The following is a 22,534-nucleotide window of genomic DNA, read 5'->3' as shown; positions in this document are numbered from 1 at the left end:
CATGTTTTTTTTTCGGAGAAGAGGGGTAAATTATGTCAATTTAAACAGATTTTAATCATGTGCAACCGATGTACATGTTCAAATTAAGTAAATTCAAAGGACTCTTTTTGCATGTGCTGGAGTCACGAAGCGATTGTGAGGGCAATAGGCGGCATAAATGATCGCCTCGATCAATTAATAGGTGTCCTCACAAATAGAAGTGGTTCATTAAACACACTGGTTAACAAATGAATTCTCAGTCGTTGCCTCAATTGCATTGTTGAAATCAAATGTTGCCAGTCATGAATTGTTCATCAGTGCTAATTATTCATGTTTCTCTGGTGTGCAGATTTATGAGAACAGTTTCCCAGCATCACCTCTAAGTGTCGCTAAAGCACCAAAAGCTGCAGAAACGTGTGTACGCCAGCCACGCAGTTGGCGTGAGGCACCGCACATTTCCACGGTCATGTCACTCTTGATACATCTGAACGTTGCCGTAAAAAAGAACGAATGCCACGTTTTTGTGCGTACGCACATTTTGTACATGAGGCCCCTGGTCTGCTTGGCAGAAGGCAGTTTTAGTAATTGTTTTGTTATGATTCTTGAACGTCAGGCCGACATCAGTACACCAAGGTTTCGGACTTCAGTCTTTGTTTTTTAAAGACAGTGACTCCAGGTATTTACTAACAGCAATTCTCTTTTCTTTATTGCCAAAAACTATTATCTCCATTTTGTTGTGGTTTAATTGAAGAAAATTTTGACTCATCCAGTTATTTGTTTTAGACACTGACAAAACACCTCGATTGAACTGTAGTCATCTGGAGACACTGCTACATATAACTGTGTGTCATCTGCATAGCTATGATAGTCAAAATTAAAGTTCTGAAGAATTTGATCTAAGGGTGGCATATACAGGCTGAAAAGGAGCGGCCCAAGCACTGAACCTTGAGGGACCCCATAGGTCATTGCCATTAGATGAGGTTGAACACTCCCAGTGGTTACAAGATGACCCTTTTCCTCTAGGTAGGACCTGAACTTTAAAGTACTGTTCCATTTAGTCCTACCCACGTTCCCAACCTGTTCAGCAGTATATTATGATCTACCGTATCAAAAGCTGCACTGAGATCCAAGCTGTGGTCAGTGAAGCTTGGGATGATGCCCGGCTGCTTCCAGGTGATCCAGAGGGAGTTCACTCATCTGATGATTCCGGATCCCATTTACTCAAATCCTGGTCGGCAGACGATCAGCTGGTAAGCGGCCGAGAGCATCTCGCCATATGGCCCGGCATTTTCGGCGGTAGCTTTCCAGAGCCTCATCCTTTATTGCCCCATATGATCTAAAGCAGTGTTCCCAACCTGTTTTGCACCGCGGACCGGTTTAGAATAGGCATTGTTTTCCTCATGGACTGGCTGTCAAGGTGTGGCACATATATAATATATAGCAATAATAAATGAACACAACTGTCTTAAAACTGAATGTTAAATACAATATTTTACCATAATGCAGAATCAGTGTGAGTCATGGGCTTGTTCCTTATGTCCAGTCTGCTCTGAAATGTTGTCTTTTTTACTGTCACTGCAGGGTGCCATACCTTATTCCAGTTATCCAGAGGTTTGATGATCACACACAAATTGCACAAAACCCTCCCCCACCTATGCCCTTTAAAAAACGCCATTGACGTCTTTAGACTGCATGGGCAGGGAATAGCTTGATTCTGAATGACGTCTTTGGGCGACATTGGCAGGGAATTAGTTAAAAATAACTTTCTCAACAATCTTCGGCTATGAAAGGCAGATTTGAGATCGGTTCGTTGATGGTTTCAGCTGCTGAACCGTTTTCTTTACAATTTCTTGGTCAACAGTATCAAATTCTGACAGGGGTAATCGAGTTTTTCCTGGGTGGCTTCAGATGTAATATCATTTTATTATTTTGCTGATTTGTGTTGGTATTTACCCTATGAATTGTATTTTTTCACTAAAATAAGCAAATTCATTGCATTTATCTGCTCTTAGGAGTTCTGGAGCTATCTTATTAGGGGGGGCTGTGAGCTTGTCAACCACAGTGCTCCACTAATGTGTGTGTGTGTGTGTGTTCACTATGATGGGTAAAAAAGCAGAGAAAAAATTTCGTGTGTATGCATGCATGTTCATGACAACAAAGGTGATTCTTCTTCTTCTTATGGCTATGTGATGATTAAGTTTTTCTTTTTTAATAAATCTGCAAAAAATTCAACAATTAGTTTTTTTCTGTCAATATGGGGTCCTGTGTGTACATTGAGTGGGGGGAAAAAACAACTGAAATGACTTTAACAAATATAACAGAGTGAGGAATTTAAGGGGGTCGGAATACTGGGACGTGGCGTGGGGCCGATGAGCAAATTATGGCTATTTTCGATTTGGGTTTTTTATGGCTTTGTTTTTGCAGTGGGAAAGTTCTAAAAGTAACGAGCTAATTTTTAAATGTAAGGAGTAGAAAATACAGATATTTGTGTTTAAAACGTAAGAAGTAAAAGAAAATGGTGGTCTTACCATATATAAGGTGTTGACCGTAAAGGCAGCATTTGTCAGTATGTTCCACTTGTTGAGCTTAATTGCTACGTACCTTTCGATAAGATTCAGGTTTCTTTGGTATACAGTAAAAGCTCTTCAGATCAATCTTAAAGTTTGGTCTTTCACGATTACACTATGTCAGACTACTGCAATAAAATCTTGTATTCCGATACCACCACATCCCGATTTTTACGATCACTGGGCTTTAACTCAAATGCGCCCGGATACACTCGTTACCACGGCCACAACAACAACAATCGATCGCGTCGTGTGTATTATAAGAACAAAATGGGGAAAAACCTGTGTTGGTGGTCACCGGTGCTCGGAGAGGACTTTAATTCAAGGATTGCTTGAGGTGTGTTCACGTACTTTTAATACGATACGGCTCGCTAGCAGGCAACAAAATGTTATGCAGCCAAGCCAGCTAGTGCTAGCACTAACAGTTGTACGTAAACATGCCAGCGTTCTGTCGAATCATGGTCTAATGTTTCGGTGTGTGTGAAGTAATTTAATTACCATAAGTTAGCACCCATTATTTCTGTAATGTTGGACTGACCTGACTGATTCGAATACATGGCCTGACTAGAGCAGGGATTTCCAACCTTTATGGAGCCAAAGGCACATATTTTACAATTGAAAAATCTTACGGCACACCAACAAACAAAAATGTCACAAAAATTGGATACATTAATTACTGTATTTACTTCCTGCCATCTAATAGAAGAGCATTAATTTGTTCTCTCTGTCACTATCCCTCACTCACATAAATAGATGAACAAAGATGCATTATTTATTGTAAATAGAATTTCTTTGAGCACTTTAAGTAAATGAACAAGTCATTTAAAGAGACACATTGTTCCATCTTGTGATCTGATCGGTGATCGGCCCCAAAGGTTCTAATCGTGTAAAGCCTAGTGTTAAGTGTAATCATGACACTGAGAGTTGTTCCTAATGTTTTAAGATTCTCTTAGAGCTGGATGACATAACCAAAATATTAGAAATAATGTAACTAGATTGTATAGGTTTCCCTAATATTCAGTAAATTACTGTTGCTGTGGTAATTTAATTTGTCGCTTTTGCGATAGGGTGAGGCGCTTAATGCTCGTCAAGTTGGCTTGGCCTAAACAACCACTTTTCCATATTTTTGAGTGTCATATGACTCATTTATTGTTGCTTCTTGCTGCTATTTTAGTGATGTCCTGATGAGGGCAGTGGTTGTCCTTTTTTTGTTGTACCCGCACTTTCTGTATCTTGGAAAAGTGATGGAACTTCCCTTTTCCTTTTGGTTGTGTTTGTGCACGTGCATGTGTGTGGGCATGCACCAGGTGGTGAGGGCCACAGGGTGACAGCCCAGATGGTGCTGGTGTGTTGCTGGCGGAGCATGAAGGAAGTGGCTATGCTGCTGGGGCAGCTGTGTCAGAGCCTGCCACTGCACTACACCAATGACAACACACACCCACATCCTGGGCTCATCACAGAGGAACAGGTAAGATCTGGAATGTACACCTTCACACACACTGGTATTTTTTCTTCTGCCATTACCCCATGTTACATTTGACTAGAAATGTGTATAAATTTAATAAAGTCCATCATTCCAACAACTGACTGCATAGAACTTCGAGTATTGCTCGTTAATTAGAAGAGCCAAGATAGCAAATAACCAAATTATCGCATGCCAGTAATGTGCTTCCCCCCCCCCCCCCAACTATTTCTGAACTCTCAACTAAATTTCTTGACCACTTAAAAAACAAACAACCGCAACTGAAACAAAGTGTTTTACCTAATAAAGATTGAACAGAAAACACATTTTCTGGTAATAATAATAGTAGTAGTAATAATGATACAAAAATATCAGCTCCAACTAAGTAATTCCCTAACTACATAAAAACATAAATGCATACACACAAACTATTTTGTAATTAAAATGTACTTTGACTCCTGAAGCACCTCCTTTGTGTCTTATAACAAACTGTCACAGTCCTTATGTTGGCCGCCTGCTGTACCACCAGGCAGCCTATCTCAAAATGTATCCAGTTTCGGTCAGACTTCCTGAGGAGGGAAAAGAGCTTCCTTCACAATGGGAACAACATCGGTTAAAAAAAAAAATCAGACTGTCAATACACAGCCCCAAGTAAGCATACCTTTAACTTAAATTACTGTGTGTTAATTGTGCTTGTAACTTTAGGTACCTTGAGTCTTAAGGTTCCAAATATCTAAGGCTGGTTTTCAAAGTTGGAAACCGATGTGACTTGATAACAAAAATATGTGACTCTAACCAGCCCTGACATCCATTGTGGACATATAATAGCAAGTCTAGACTTTGCTTGTGCTTTCCCCAAAACCACTGCGAGTGCCTCCTAGGAGGGATCTGTTCTGCTCTGTTATAAATACATTTCATGTCTATTTTTTGACAGATGCTGTGCCGTCTTGCACAGAGCAAATCAAGTGAGACAAGAAATCTAACACAAAACTTCAAAGAATACATTGAAACAGTAATAGGCTAGATCATCTGATCACTGTATGAGTCTGAACTATGAATGTGCGTTGTGCAAATACTGAACGGATATAAATGTCATTCATCACTCAAAAATAATAATGATCTTGCCAGTAAAGAATTCTTCAATTGGCTGCCTTCATTACAGGCTGTATTTAAAAGAGAGATTGCTCCATATGAGTTTAAAATGCTTCCCTAAATCTGAGTTGATTTGTTTTTGGGAATTAAACTTACTAAAACATATTGTGTAGTGCCATATCATCAACAAATATGCATAAACTAATGATAAAAACACAGCACACATGAATTACTGACATTAAAAAAAAAAAATTCTCCCAGGCCAAATAAAAACTTGGGAATAGCTTGTCAAAGCAAAAGTCAAACAATTAAATTGAAAGTTATTCAGTGCTAATAAAATCTACAAAATACTTTTGTATGTGCAATTCACTTCGTCTGTCACAAATATGGTGTCACTGTGACGTTTGTAATCAGTACAACCTCAACACAAAAGATTCTGACTTCAACCAGACTTAGTATGTGGAGTTTGTATGTTCGTCCTCTATTTGCATTGGTTTTGAAGTTAACTTGTCTTTATCAGTGAATGTGTTAGGAGTCTACATTATTAGCGGTATTCTTTGTTTAATCCTTTTTACATTATTTGCAATGAAACAGACAGCCGGAGGGAGTTCGTCTGTGCCATGCTGTGAGTGCGAGGCTGCACAATTAGCATCTTTCCTTGTTAAGCCCTCTTTATACTCCAGCGGCCGACGTCGCCTGCATTGCATCACGTGACCAATGAATTGCCCCACGCAGCACCCCTGCGTAGCTTGCCGCGCACCCGACAAAAATAGTTGCTGAGTGTCGAACGCCGCAGAGATCCTCTCTTGTGAGTGATCTGTTTTAGTCACATGCTGTGATGGCGTACCAGCGTGCCCATTGGTTCTACGTACCATCTGTGTCGCCGCCTTCTCAATCGATTTTGCAGCATAATTAAACATATCATCTGGTCATCTAGGTCCATTTGTTCTGTCGCGGTCGCCATTGTTGTTGCTTTTGTTCCTTGTTACTGAAAGGAAAGTAAAAACGGCTACCGGAAATGGCCAAAAAAATGCAGAGTAAACGCCACCCTGTGGTGTCCTATCCAATACCAGCCGTAGCGACACTCCCGACTTGGAGGAGAACTGCAGCACACTTTCAAAACAGCGCCTCTGGGTTGCGCTCGAGTATAAAGGCAAACTATGCGTGGGACAGCCGCAGTGACGTCAGCGCGGTCACCGTCCGCGCGAGTATAAAGAAGCCTTAAAGGCTAGTGTCATGGTTTCGTTTAAGGCACGAACCTGCTGCTTAAATCACCGTGATGCTCCTTCCTTTCTACTGCATTCTTTCCAAATCACTTCCACCACCAGCATGAAAACACTGGGCACTACAAAGTTCTACACACACAGACAAACTTGCACAGGAATAGTTGTCTGAGTGGTTCAGCATGTGAACAAGAGTAGCAGATAAAGGCTGTGTTTTCATTTGTAGGGGGTAAAGTGTGTGTTTACATGCATGTATGGTTGTTTTTACCTGTTGACTGTGCATTAAAGTGTGTGAGTAAGTGAGAAGTGTTGTATGTGCTAAATTTGTGTCTTTGTGCTAGGTGTTGTTTGGACATTGGTGTGTTGTTGGTGGGACAAAACAACCAATTCACAAAAGCTGAGCTGTGTAATGAAAATACGAACAATAAATCTCCCATGGTCTTTAATTTTGCTTATTTAAATCTAAGTGATAATCCATCATCTTAATTGAATAGGCAGAGAGACAGAGACAATTATCACCATATGTACATCTACATATTGTTCAGATTATAGCAACTGTAGTACGTGATAGTTGAAAATTTGACTTTAGAATGCTAAACGGAGCATGGAGACTTTAGTGGCGTGCCACATTACATAAGAGGAAATTCTGACCGTCTCTTTATGGCGTCCTTTTCTTCTCTCCTCCATTATTTATGAAGTCAACACTTTGAGCAACTTGTTTGTATGTAACATTGATTGTCTTTGGGGTGACTCCTGCTGTGCTTGGAAAGTAGGCTGCAGACAAAGTCATTCGGCCCTACCACAGTGATGACATGCATGAGCACATGAATGTAGTGTGCGAGTACATATTTGGTACTAGAACATGTCGCTGTCAGCCAACATTTTGTCTTCCATCTCCGTTGGCTCGGTAACAGTGCAGATGTTTATTTCCCTGGGTGGCACCATGGCATCATCATCTGTTATTGATGTGCAGTGATCAAAATAATTGTTCTCATATAAGGCAAGAATAAGTTATGTTACAAATGTTTTTTTTTTCAATTTAATTCATTCATTCATTTTCCGTAACGGTTATCCTCACGAGGATTGGGGGCGTACTGGAGCCTATCCCAGCTATCTTCGGGCAAGAGGCGGGATACACCCTGAACTGGTCGCCAGCCAATCGCAGGGCACATATAAACAAACAACCATTCGCACTCACATACACGCCTACGGGCAATTTAGAGTCTTCAATTAACCTACCATGCATGCTTTTATTATGCGGGAGGAAAACGGAGTACCTGGGGAAAACCCACACAGGCACGGGGAGAACATGCAAACTCCACACAGGCGAGGCCCGATTTGAACCAAAGTCCTCAGAACTGTGAAGCGGATGTGCTAACCAGTCAGTCACCGTGCTGCTTTTATTTAATTATGTTGCTTTTAAACAGGCTAATGGTTGTAAATGTAGTGGTTCTGTGACTGTAAATTGTGTTATCCAGTGAGCCTTTAACTATACTGTACTATACTGTATTTGTGTGTGTGTGTGTGTGTGTGTGTGTAAAAGACCACTTAAAATGCCAGCCAGTTAGATTTTGGTTGCTCGAGTGTTTATTTGCCATGGCTCGGCCTTATGCTTAAATCAGACTACAGGATTTTAGCCCCGATACTGGCCCGCTTAGCTATCGCAACCGATTTCCTAGATCGAGTCCAACATATTTTGTCGGAAACCACAGTTTCTTGTTGTGTGACATAATCCACGACCAACGATACAGCCCTACAAAGCCAAAATGAAAAGTCTAGCATGTTTGATTTTATTTTTTTCCCCCTTTTTCCGTGTAGTATGACATATCAACGACAACTCTCTGACAGCGCACCTTGACGTCGAACAATAGGATTGTGTATTGTGAGCGGCACTTTGCCCTCTGTGCTTGCCATTGTCAACATACTTGCAAGCCATTGTCCAGATTTATTGACATGCACGAACCAATGTTTAACGAAGCTTTCGAGCATGAATCGACAGAATGGCGGCATGTTTACGTACAACCGTTAGTGCTGGCACTAGCTTGCTAGGCTACATAACGTTTTGTTGCCTGCTTGCGAGCCGTATCGTATTAAAAGTACATGAACATACTTAAAGCAATCCTTTAAAGAACTTCCTCTCCCGAGCATTGGTGATGACCGCCACGCATATTTCCTCATTTTGTTCTTTTTTTTCCTCCGACACAATACATTGGTGCGGCGCATTGTTGTTGTCGTCGCCATGGTAACAAGTGTATCCAGTCGCATTGACTGGTGACACGTTCTCTGTTACCGCCTCTCCGACAGTGTTTGATTTGACAAGATAAAGCCCAGTGATAAAGAAAAAAAGACGGGATACGGTGGTATCGGAATACATGTCGTGTAGTGTTGCCATGGTCTGCCCGAGATACGACAAGATTTTATGGCAGTAATCTGACATAGTAACGTACAACGTACAAAGGCTGGGTTACTTTGTCCTCTTTGCCATCACTGGTACCCTTCTGAAATGACATCACACAAAGCACAAGCCAATGAAAAGTCAAAACAGACTTTTGCAGTTAATCCTTCTGACATTATATGAAGTCTTTGTTACAGTAAGGCATTATGACCATTTAACATGCTGTTTTTGTGGCATATTGTTTCAGGGTTATTTTTTATTTTTTTTGTATGACATGTATATACGTGTAGCTTATATTGGTTTTGGATGAAAATGTAATTAATTTGGGGGAAAAAAATGTAAATACATCAGAAGGGGAATGCCTGCATTTACTTCCAGTGTGGTTAGACCAGTGATTCCCAACCAGTGTGCCGGGGGCACATTAATGTGTCATGAGCGCTCTTCAGGTGTGCCAAATATCAAATTTGACTTACTTGCTCAAAAGTGATTTATTTCCAAGAAATAATGTAACTTTATTCTTCTATTTATGCCAGTGAGGCAAAGTGACAGGCAGAACAAATACATGCTCTTCTATTCGATGGCAGGAAGTACATACAGTAATTAATGTATCCACCTTTTGTGACATTTTTGTTTGTTGGTGTGCCGTGAGATTTTTCAATTGTAAAATATGTGCATGACGGGAAGTGGAATTTTATAGAAAATGTAATTACAAGAGAAACTACAGGGACAACGATGCAGCAGGGCTTGACTACGGAAAGAAAATAATAATAATGAAAATAGGGATATGTAAAGAAAAATAGGACTGCGTGTTGCTGGACTAAAATTGAGCGTGAATAGGTTACAGCGTGTTGAGCTAGTACAAAGTTGGAACTTGTGTGAAGCTGGTATTTTATTCCAAAATTAATTGGCACTAATTTTTTACTCACGACCGTAGCTCAGTTGGCCCTGTGTATGGTCTGTCTCCGAACATCTCAGGAGGAAAGAGGCAGGTTTAGTTGAAGAAGATGCACAAAAAGTCAAAAAGAAAGTATTTGTCCCATTGGGGTGCGCTTGTAACTTTTCCTGCCGCTTGAACTTGTTGCGCGCCCCGCTCTTGCGCTCAACTGCGGGCATAGCTGGTACGGCTGCCGGCAGATGCTTCCTGGAATCTCTGCCAACAGATCAGGCTAAGAAAAACGATCAAAGCCGCATGACTGGCTTCTTCAATCGGGCAGCACCGCCATCGCACGTGGTGGCAACAAAGGACAAAGAATGAAAAGTGGGGGGGGGGGGGTTTGACCGAAGCCGCCCCATGGCTGAAGGGATGTTAGCCAGGAAGGGCAGCGAGTCAAGAAGACGAGAGCGAGAAGGCGGAAGTCGAAGGGTTAAATACCCAGGGGGTGTGTCTAAGGGACGGGGGAACTGGAGAAGACCACACCCATCAGCTTGATTTAGTCTACAATTTGGCTCATAAAAATGGGTTTAAAATTCATATATCAATCTAAAATACTCCCAATTTTGTACTCTCCCACGCTTAGGAAAGAAACATAACAACAAACTCTTGGTTGTTATAACTCTTGCGCAGGTGCTAAACTAGTGTTCTTGGCACAATCAGTTTTTACAGGTTGATATGAGACATGATGGCACATTCAGAAGGCAACCTGTAAACACAATCACCATTTTCTATTTTTCAACAGTCATCAATCACTTCCTCATACAAACCAGGTTTCCTTTGTCTTGGCAAAAAAATCTGGTTGGTTGAGGTTCAGGAGGCAGGAATGCAACAGTTTATCAGTTCTTGGGGTTGCCATGACAACCGGGCCATCGTGCGTCATCACTACAGACACGCTACTACTTCTACTGCTACTACTACCACTAATCCCTTAGAAGCATTTTACTTGCGAAATTCCACTGTACAATACTGGTACTAAAATTCATTATCCCACACAATATATAGCACTCGTGACTTAATTTAAAAAAAAAAAAAAGAAAAGTCTCCTTTCATTGTTTACTGCACATGATTGCACAGAACTGGAATTTTATATGTTCATGTTTTAATATCCCTTTTCCATTTTCGAAAACATTTCTAAATTATAATTGAGAAAAGAAATTGGTGTGATGTGTGAACAGTAGTGACCACATAAGATTGTGAGTTTTATACATTTCTAATATTTGTGCTATTTTTAAATTCAGAATTCATGGTTCCTGCAGTAGATTGCAGCTCAAGTACAAAGAACAACAAACATGGTCAGAGTGCTGTCTCACCCATTTGGGCCAGTGTCACGGGTTGATCCATACATGTAATTAGACTTGGGAAACTTCTCTCTCCCCACAGGGAAGTTTTTCAGGGAAACAGGCACGCTTGCAAACAGGAAGTTGATGTCTAAATAAATCCCTTCCCCCGCCCTTGCTTTCTTGGCCTTTTTAAACAGTTACACAGACGGGAACCTTCAGGAAGAAAACTTTAAATACGCAGAACAACTGCCCGGCTTGGCCACGCTCAGTACCGCAGTGGTCTGGGCCCGGCAACCTTGGGCATCTAACATGGACTGCTGTTTTTACTCTAGTGAGGTCAGGCCTGTCCTGGGAGTCCATTCTCAAACCATTGTGATAAGTTATTGTGCATGGTTCAGTTGTGGTTTACTCATTCTGTGCTTGGGTGTTTTAGTTGGTCTACTTTATGTCTGCAGGGTCAGGCAAGTTTACTAAACTGATTTGGCTGAATAAACAGGCTGCCTCAGCTCTTCATTTTTGTTACACGTTCACCCAATTTTTTTTTTTTTTTTTTTTTTTATATTCATTCTTCAATTCATCATATTTAACAGGTCGCAGGGTTGTGGGTATGTATAATATACAGTCAGGTCCATAAATATTTGGACATCGACACAATTCTCTTTTTGGCTCTAAACTGTTTTCCCTTCAGTTTCGTCTTCAGCAAATGAAATGCATGCTCAATCAGATTCAGGTCAGGTGAATGACTTGGCCATTGGTTAACATTTCACTTCTTTGCCTTCAAAAAACTCTTTGATTGCTTTCACACTATGTTTCTGTTCATTGCCCATCTGCATTGTGCATCCGCGCCATCCAATGAGTTCTGAAGCATTTGGATGAATATGAGCAGATATTGCCCAAAACATTTCAGAATTAATCCTGATGTTCTTTTCAGTTGTCATATCATCAATAAATAGTAATACAACGGAACCAGTTTCATGTGTAGCCATACAATACTTGGCCACACCATGAGACTACCACCACCATGCTTCACTGATGTGGTGGTCAATTCCATAGATATTGGGACATCGGCACAATTCTTATCTTTTTGGGTTTTTGACATCACCACAATGGATTTGAAAAGAAATGAACAATATGTGTTAATATACAATATTAACTGCAGACTTGCTGATTTAATTTGAAGGTATTTACATCCAAACCAGTGAATGGTGTAAGAATTACAGCAGTGTATACATGTGCCTCTCACTTTTTAAGGGACCAAAAGAAATGAGACAGTTGATTGGTTGCTCAGCTGTTTCATGGCCAGGTGGGCATGTATGGCTGCCAATGGAACTGGTTTCCTTAAATGTATTGATGTGACTGCTGATATAAGCAGCAGGATGGATTCTAAAGTATTTTGGGCAATATTATCAGCCAAATGCTTCATGCTTTTTTTGTTCAATAATTTTGTTCTTAGTTTGACCACACTGTACTACTTTTTTATACCAGCGTTCTCGCATTGTTTGGCTCCATTTTAAATCAAGGCTTTGTTGGTAAAGGCTCAGTCACTCTCGTAATTGTTTTTTTCCCCTGTGGTTACCAGTCTGTTTTAGTTTAGATGCTGTGTCAAACCCATATCCCAGAAGGAGTCGGTTTTGGATTGTTTTTTGTTTGTTTGTTTGTTTTGTTTTTTGAACCAAAACCTTGTCACTCCTCCTTGTGCCCTCTGTGCCACCCCAGACTAAGCCGAGGGTTGGCTGCCTTAGTGGTAGCGGTGACACCACAGCTTTAATGACAGGGCACTATAGCTCCACGTCCGCCTCGCCCTGCCGCCTCACCTGCTACACACTCACCAGTTTACATACTGCCACAGAAATGGCACTAGTGTGTGTATATATGTGTGTGTGTGTGTGTATAGTTACAATAATGTTGCTAACACTATTACATACTGGATGGTTTTACTTAGACTGGCGATTATGCGGATGTCTCAGCATCCTTATTTGAACACACTTGTCACGCTACTGCCATGCTGCTCTCATGCTGGACATGCTCACTGCTCACTGACCGAAAAGTAAGTGGTGTCTCGAAAAGAAGTGTGGTGCTGGTGTTAGAGCTTTAAGTTTTAATGCCAACTGGAGAAAAGGCTAAAGTGTAGCTTCCATTCTTCAGTGAAATAACGTTTTACCCCTTTTCCTCATTTGCTTCTACTTTTTCATTTCCACTTAAAAGTTGATAGACTGCTAAAAAGTCAGCATTTTATTGATCATTGTTGGGTTACATAATTGACAGTTGTGGAGTTAAATGGGTGTGGAACAATGGTTTTGGTGTTAATTTGTTTTGTTGGAAAATGACTCACAAACATGAAGTACAACATTTAAAGGGGAGGTTTTATAAGAATTTAAAGACTTTTTTGTTTTAAGTGTGCATCTGGAGAAAATCTGGTCATCTTGCTCACAGCTTCCGATTATATAGCCACCAGGAGGACTTACTTTGCAATGGTTGTGGCAAACTTCACTTTTTCTAGTAGTCAAACAAATCAGTCATTTTTTTGTCAGTCATTGCTGTTGATAATGCACAGTGGACTGTAACTTAATATTCCAATGCTGTATTACATAGTAAAATCCCAGAGCCACTTGGTGAGTTTAAGACCCTCATTATTAGACCATCATTGTCTCGACCTAACAGTATATGGGATACTGCCATGAGGCAGAAAACGCTTAAAGATCCCCCAAGATCATGTAATGTGTTGTAGCTGTACAGGTAACTTTAAGGTTGTATCTTGCTGCTATTAAAAACAAGTGGTCTGTGACTGGCAGTGCACCCCCAGTCTACAAGCATGCACTGATCTACCTGCTTGCCTGCATTACAAAATGTCATATTTCATCACATATTCTCTCTCTGTTACAGGTGGCTTGTATTGGCTTGTATTTCCGTCAGCAGCTCCTGCAGTCCCGTCATCGTGGTGCCTTTGAACTGGCTTATGTGGGCTTTGTTCGCCTCACTGACATGCTATGCAGGTAAGTCTTTACATACAGTGTTGAGGGCTAAAAGGTAATACTGCTCCATGGGTGTGGATAGCCCTGCGCTTTACAAGGGTAACTTTTGTTCTGCCATATAAATGGTCAGTAGGCACATTCTTGTGGTGTCAATCTTCCTCTTGTGGTGTCATCTTCCTCGTTGCAGTGTGGATTGGCACGACCACGGACGATCCTCCACCATTTGCCATACATTACAAATACATTTCCTCACGGGATTATTAAAACAATATTTACTGTATCTATAAGTACATTTATATACAGAATGCAAGGTATGAAATAATATACAATGTGTCTAAATTAATGTCTGTTTCATTACTTTACGCGATCAGGATTTCTGGGATCGATCAGCAAGTTCAAAAAAACGATCACCGATCCGATCACAATATGGAGGAGTGTGTATTTACATGACTTGTTCATTTATTGTATATACTTGTTTACTGTATACTGAGTATGTATCTTCAAAATTATTCTCTACCATTTTAGACTTAAAAACATCTTTAAGACCTCAATGACAACTAGGGGGCATTCGAGGATTGGCCACTGACATAAGTTTAGGTCAAATCAACATTACAACATGGCAGAGATAATGGGTGCTACCTAACTGTAGTAAAATTATTTTAGTACAATTAAGTTACTTTAACAAATACTGTCAATTACATGGTTATTCCAACTTTCTCACCGTCCCGGCTATATGCACGGGGTGCTGTCCAGAGTTAGCGTCGGTTTGGGTTTTCCTTTGCGTTTTTTTTCCCCCCCGCGCTGCGCTGCTTGAAAACGGTATGCTCCTTCTTGTGTACATTCAGATGACGTTCCCCACGACCTACTTCCGTTGTGCGCAGACTGCAAATAATTTACATGTTGTTTGTCTGAGACACCGCAAAATAGTCCCACACTGACGTATTTTTTTCACAGAAAGGATTGAAAAAAACTTTATTGGCCGTCAGCTAGTTACAGTACAACGCCACAAGACACGTGACAAGGCTAAAAATAAACTAGCTTTTGGATTCACATGCGACGGCAATGCGGAGTAAATGTCTTTTGCGGAGCCGATCGATAACGTCATTGATCGGTTCGGCGAATTTTGACATGACAGCCGATCAGCATAAAATGCTAATTATCGGCCGATACCGCTCAAACCTATCGGATCGGTGTAAAGTCTATTGTATAGGCTGTGTACCCTCTGGGAACTGGCTCAGTCTAAGACGAATAAAATTTAAAGCATATGCAAAAAGACCTAACAGGAAAAAAACTTCCTATTCCTTTATTTGTTCAGAAAATAAGTAACGAATAGGATGAGTCTACAACCAGACATAAGTTCATCCAGTGAGGTCAGTGGGTCATGAAAAAAAAATGAGCACCAAGCAACAACTTGCTCGTGCAACTTGCTCATTTGAGAACCAGACCAAAATTATTATATGCACCCCTGCTAATAAGCAAACTATGCTTAAAGCCAAATCTTATACAGTAAGTCTCAGATGCAGCTAGTTTGCCAGATCTCTTTGTGAGAGAGGCCATATTGCTGATATTTTGTCACCAGACACATTTAAAATGCAATAAAGTGAGTACTAAACTGAAAACTAGACATTACACCGATCTGAGCGGCTTCATTAGATTGGCCGATAATTTGCATTTCATGGAAATGTTGTGATTTTCTTTGTCTAAATTCACCAATTGATCAATGACGCCGTTGATCGGATCCGCAAATTAAGACATTATCGCTGATACAATCTCGTTTACTCCAGGCACTTTCCTCGCTTTTGTCTTGTATGTTTGAATCCGAAAGCTAGTTTATGTTTAGAACTGTCATGTGTTTTGTGACTACGTTGCGCCGGCAGCTTGGGCATTCTCACGGATGTGGTTAGCTCGCTAGCATGTCTAAACACAGTGCAGAATCGCTCCTATGAATCACTAATCATCACATCCATGGCGGCTCCGCTGCCAGATTATCCCTCCATCCCTCCATCCATTGTCTTCCGCTTATCCGAGGTCGGGTCGCGGGGGCAGCAGCCTCAGCAGGGAAGCCCAGACTTCCCTCTCCCAAGCCACTTCCTCTAGCTCTTCCGAGGGGATCCCAAGGTGTTCCCAGGCAAGCCGAGAGACGTAGTCTCTCCAGCGTGTCTTTGGTCGTCCCTGGGGTCTCCTCCCGGTGGGACGTTCCTGGAACACCTCACCGGGGAGGCGTCCAGGAGGCATCCTAAACAGATGCCCGACCCACCTCATCTGGCTCCTCTCAATGCGGAGGAGCAGTGGCTCTACTCTGAGCCCCTCCCGGATGACCGAGCTTCCCACCCAAGCTCTAAGGGAGAGCCCGGCCACTCTGCGGAGGAAACATCTTTTGGCCGCTTGCATCCGGGATCTTGTTCTTTTGGTCACGACCCACAGCTCGTGACCATAGTTGAGGGTAGGAACGTAGATCGACCGGTAAATCGAGAGCTTCGCCTTTCGGCTTTGCGCCTTCTTTACCACAACGCAACGATACAAAGTCCGCATCACTGCAGATGCTGCACCGATCCGCCTGTCGATCTCCCATTCCATTCTTCCCTCACAACTGTGGTTTAACGAGAACTTTATTCATCATTGAAGTTGGGTTAGGAGTACACAAAGGCTATCAAAACCCCATGACACTTTACGACACTGTGTTTTTACTCTCATGTCGCCTGTCAGAATACTGCATTACGGCCATGAGACCGGCAATAAGTATGCATCTTCAAGTACAATAAAATCTAAGCTAATAGTTAAATAGCAAAAGTGAAACAGAAATGCAGAATTGTTTATAGGCAGATGACGTTGTGGTGTCTTATAACAAGGGTTGGGCATCATTTGAATTTGAGCGATTCCGGTTCCTTAGTTCGAGTCCGGTTCCAAACGATTCTCGATTCCGATTCTTTTAGGGGGCTGGGTCAGAAAAGTTTGCATGGTTTAAATAAAGGGTGTCCAAATTATGAACATCCATTTTCTTAGCAGCTTTCAGCATAGACTAAAATGTACATTTGACTCGTGGTTCTTGAGAACCAGTATCACGATCAAACTTATTAACTAAAAGGCAATGTGTGTGGAACTAACCCAATTTGACTTAATATTCAATAATTAATGTTTCAGCTAAAAGTTAAATATAGCATTGTTAAAATATTTATTTTCCTGGTGAGGCACAAGGTTAGTGTTTGTGATACTGTGAGACAACGTTTATGTGAATTTTCGGTTCGGTTCTCGATTCTCGATGCCCAACCCTACTTATAACATGCTAATAAAACCGGCACGTTGAAGTGTAATTCTGAGTGATATATTTAATCATTTGTTTTTGTTTCTCTGCCACGGCTACAATATATATCTTCACATAAAAACGGTCAATGGCACTACGAAGTTTGGGGAACGCTGCCTTTTTGAGTTCTTTAATTTTATATTGCGCATTGTTGCAATATTAGTGCAATGTAAATATTTTTAATAATTTAGTAATTGATTTATTCTTTGAAACATTAATATGAATTTGTGGAATTGAAATGCCTTGACTTAATTGAGGTTAGCACACAGATCGCTTATCAGCTTCTTTGAACTTTAAAATCCTGATCGTGTGAAGCCAACGGAAAACCAACATAAAAATAACCAATTTAAATGAAACTAAAGTTACTTTTGCCCACTTGTCGTGTCTGGTTCAACATCAACAATAAGATAACTGTTACTCCAAATAATCCTTGAAATACATGGAATATTCCAAGTTGACTGCGGGCTGTACATTTTCATGCGTGCGCACGCGTGCACACATCCTATGGGTTTGTGTGTATGCATGTGTGTGTTTCAGGAAGGGAAGTGTGTGTGGATAGTATCCAGACTGTGTGCTGGGTTATGGGGTGCTGATTGCAGGGTACTAAACCACAGCCTTTTGATGTGATGTCTTTGCAGCTGCCATTGGTGTGCTCGACCATGTTTGCACTCTCAGACGGTGTTTCTTTTGTGCTTTTTCCTCTTCCTTCTCACCCCCCATAATTTCTTATTCTTTGTCTCATTAACATGACTTTCACTTTCCTTTGCTCCCATTACAAATTACAAAGTTTTTGAAAGAAAAAAAAAACGAAAAAAAAAAACAAGGACTCGAGACACTGTATAGCCGGTGTGGACAAAGGAATGCACTATACTATAAAGTGGCAATATTAACTCATATTTTATATATTGTAGCTGTCGGGTGGAATTCTCCACCTCCAAAATGACAACTTTTTTCGGAAATAACCCGAAAAAAAAAGACTGTTTGCTTGAGTTGTCAAACGCGGCTTTGTTCAAGTTGGTATACCTTATATTGCTGTCATATATATCATTGCACTACAACATGAATAACAGCTAGCACCCCAAAATTATTTTCAATCGACTATCGCTAATTCAATATGCTGAAAAATCCCTAATTTATTACCGTGCCGTCATTAAAACGATACAAGCACGCCAGGCTCAGATCGGCCGCAGCGTTTGGGACATAAGGCGACATAACGCTTTTAGCCGGGAGATACCCTCGTCAGCCTGCCACCAAAATCTGCATCTTTCACACATTGTCACCAACAGAAACGCTTTTGTGATCTGTAGGAACTCTATTGGAACATCTTAAAGGTATATGTGGTGTAATCAATGCAAAATTGAGCTGACGAAAGGCGTGTATATATGCGGAAATGAATTTGCAAAGCACTTCCTTATGTGTAGATGATCGTGTCTGATGTGGAAACGCGTCGATAAAATCATAAATACCGAGCCGATCGTTCTGATATTTTTAGAGGTGTACTTGGGCATAAAAAGGGAGGCAATTGTGATGCAATCTATACTAAATTAAGATGACATGCAGAAAGGAATCTACAAGATTTACTGTACTTCATGTGGGATGACGTAGCTATATTCTTTCCTCAAGGAGGCATTTCAACAATAATTTTTTCTTTTTAAACTACAAGCCTTCTACCATGTTTCACAATCACTATTTTCACTCATTATTGTATTAAAAAAACATCCAGACTTTCAATATAGGCAACAGTTACACCGTAGAATGCATAGAAGTCCAATGAGAAATGGCCTCACCTTCTACCGTCCGTCTACTGGCTGTGACAGGCTCATGTATCCAAATTGTGGGCAGGCTAAAATCTGTCCGAACATCTAATATTTCATCAGAAAACGAGCCTAAAATTATTAAGTCAATTTTGGGGGGATTCATGGTGGAAAAAGTTTTAAAATGAATTATGTTAGGCTTATGATTATTATTAGGGATCTCCCGATCACATTTTTTTGCAGCATAGTCCAAGTCTTTGATTTTAAGTATCTGCCGATACCGAGTTCCGATCCGATACCTTGGCATTGCATTAAGAAAGAGAATTTAAAAAAAAGTGTGTGGAAACAAATTTCAAAGTTCTATCTTTTTTTGCTCTAAATTTGATAATACACATATACTGTATTGAACTACAACAGCAAAATTTGAATTGGCCCAACTCAGACAACTTAATTTTTTGTCTTTTTTTTTTTTTGTACTTAAAACTTCTTATTTGAGTAACAGGATGGAAAGTAACAGTTAATAATATTGTTTAGCACATCTGCCTCACAGTTCTGAGGACCCGGGTTCAAATCTAGCCTCCACTGTGTGGAGTTTGCATGTTATCCCCGTGCCTGTGTAGGTTTTCTCCGTGTACTGCGATTTCCTTCCACATCCCAAAAACATGCTTGGTAGGTTAATTAAAGACTCTAAATTGTATGAATGGTTGTTTGATTATATGTGTCCTGCGATTGGCTGGTGACCGGTTCAGGATGTACGCCGCCTCTCGCCCAGAGTCAGTTGGGATAGGCTCCAGAACGCCCATAGTGAGGATAAGCGGTATGGAAAATGTATGTATCTATGTATGTATGTATGGTGTGGTTATACATTATACACGCAAATGGCCCATAAAGGTTTTATAGGCGGTCCGTGTCATGTTTCCAATGTTCCAAACTAGCATGGTGCAACGGGCCAATAGTATCAAGGCAGACTGTCTTGTGTGTGTCACGCACACATGGCGTCTGCCTTTCGAATAATAACCCTCCCCCCCAAAAAGGTTACATTGTGTGGTATAAAATGAAGCTGTTACTGTTCCATTTGGCCAGATCATTGTGCCTTTGGATTATTTTGTTAATTATGATTATTTTGTCACTTTGTGACATTTAAAATGTCAGAAAATTAATAAAAACGATCTTTTTCACTTGAACTCTATCAGCTGAAAACCACGTGATCGACCCCTATTTTTGATCACATAATCGGATCGGGACATCCCTATCCCAAAACCCTCCCATTTGAAGAGGGGTGTATAGATTTTTTATATCAACTATATATTTAATTTGTCCTGATTCTTTATTCTGGTATTTTTTGACTTGTGAGTCTTAAGACATTTTATCCAAACACCTGTGCAAAGTATTTGGAAAAGAGTGTTAAACTATGTATTAAAATCCTCCAATGAGGACGAACACCCATGGTCATATTTTGTGTGCGTGCGTGTGTGTGTGTGTGTGTGTGCGTGTGTGTGTGTGTGTGCGTGTGTGTGTGTGTGAAAGGAGTGGTAGTAAAGTTCTGCAACAGCTTCCAGCATGCTGGCTGTCCGAGGTTTTGGAAGAGGTCAAATCAAGTGACCAGTCGTCCAAATTGTGTGCCACACGACGCAGCGCTGGAATACCCTTCTATATTCAGGTGATGATGCTTGACTTTTTTTTTTTTTTTTAATTCTTTATTTTATAATTTATTGAAGATTATCAGAATTGCTAGAAATTGATAATTGTTGACTGAACTTTAAAGCATTAAAGCATGTAGCATTAAGAACAAACTTTAAAGCTTTAAAGCATGTAGCATTAAGAACAAAAATTAACAATATAATTTGTGGTGGTCATCATTGCCTGTGATTATTTATTTTTGTTGTTGTAAAGATGCACCGACAATCCTCAAACAATGTTTATATGTATCCAACTACTGTGTTTTGAGACACTGAACTGAACCACAAGAAAGTAACACTGTTTAAAAGGCATTTTGCTACACCTCATCTATATTTATGGCTTCCATGCCAGATGCATACTTACAGTATGCATACTTACAGTACATGTAGATAATCATATCTCTAAGAGGCCCTTCACGAAGATTGTTCCCATTTCTTTAACGCAATGTCATTTTTAAAACTGTCATTTTAGCAACAAAGAATATATTTTATATAAAATGTGGCTGTTTTAATGCCACTTTCTTGTCTGATAAAACTTGACTGCCAACTTGGCGATCAAAACAAAAAGCAGCGATGTATAAAATATGGCTATATGATCCATCCACCCATCCTGTTTTGAGCCGCTTATCCTCACAAGGGTCGCAGGAGCGCTGGAGCGTATCCCAGCTATCTCCGGGCAGGAGGCGGGGTACACCCTGAACTGGTTGCCAGCCAATCGCAATGTATTCTTAAATTGTTTTCTGTACAGCTCCAGTTTTAATGTAGATACGATCATATAAATCCTGAATCGATACATCTCTGGCTAGTAGTAGTGGTAACTATAACAAAAGTCCAGGATATATATTTAAAAAAAAAAAAAAAGATATTTGAAGATGTCAGCTAAATAATAGACCATCGCAGTGGAAATAGTCTGAGGAGAAGATGAATTCCACACCTTGGCAGAGGTTTGGTCTGCATTCCTTACTCTTGGAATGACAGATCCGGGAAGGCTGCCTCCTGCACTCACTTCTCTCTGGTCTGACCAATCCAACACACACTTCACAGGAACCAGACTGTGTTTTCCTTCCACCTCCTCTCAATCCCATAGGCCCGAGGCTTTGTAAGGACCAAACCTGGTGTCCTTCTCCTCTCCTCCTACCTTCATCTCTCCATATCTCTCTGTCCCAATTCTTAATAATAACTAAGGTCAGATGTATCAACTCCCTCCTCGAGATAACGAACACACCAGCCTTGCTCCTACATTAACCCCCCTGGACACATACAAATTATCTCGGCCAGTAAAGCTCTTGGTATGTCATCATCCATCTTGGCATTGATATACTGTCTGCACAGTATACAATATGTTGGTATTAAGAAGAGTCCGGAATATTCCCTTTTGTTCATTTCCAACAACAATTATTCCTAAGTTTCCTAAATCAGGCACCTAAAAGTACTATCAGTGTTGGGAAGAATAATTTGGAATTGTACAACCCAAATTCCAATGAAGTTGGGATGTTGTGTTAAACATAAATAAAAACAGAATACAATGATTTGCAAATCATGTTCAACCTATATTTAATTGAATACACTACAAACTGATAAACCTGATTGTTTTTAGCAAATAATCATTAAATTAGAATTTGATGGCTGCAACACATTCCCAAAAAGCTGGGACAGGTGGCAAAAAAGACTGAGAAAGTTGAGGAATGCTCATCAAACACCTTGTTTGGAACATCCCACAGGTGAACAGGCTAATTGGAAACAGGTAGGGGCCATGATTGGGTATAAAAGGAGCTTCCCTGAATTGCTCAGTCATTCACAAGCAAAGATGGGGCGAGGTTCACCTCTTTGTGAGCAAGTGCGTGAGAAAATAGGCGAACATTTTAAGGACAATGTTCCTCAACGCACAATTGGAAG

General features: G+C 40.6%; 1 protein-coding gene across 1 annotated transcript in view; it reads left to right on the top strand.

Moving 5' to 3' along the window:
* thada (THADA armadillo repeat containing) overlaps positions 1 to 22,534 on the top strand; it is a 133,809-nt gene that overhangs the window by 20,361 nt on the left and 90,914 nt on the right. The window contains 3 exon segments of the mRNA XM_061690981.1: positions 3,854 to 4,014; positions 13,816 to 13,925; positions 20,487 to 20,619. Coding sequence (XP_061546965.1) covers positions 3,854 to 4,014; positions 13,816 to 13,925; positions 20,487 to 20,619 — 404 coding nt within the window.

This window comes from Phycodurus eques, chromosome 11 (genome assembly GCF_024500275.1).
Source record: "Phycodurus eques isolate BA_2022a chromosome 11, UOR_Pequ_1.1, whole genome shotgun sequence".
Taxonomy (NCBI): domain Eukaryota; kingdom Metazoa; phylum Chordata; class Actinopteri; order Syngnathiformes; family Syngnathidae; genus Phycodurus; species Phycodurus eques.
This window is presented reverse-complemented; position numbering and strand designations above follow the sequence as displayed.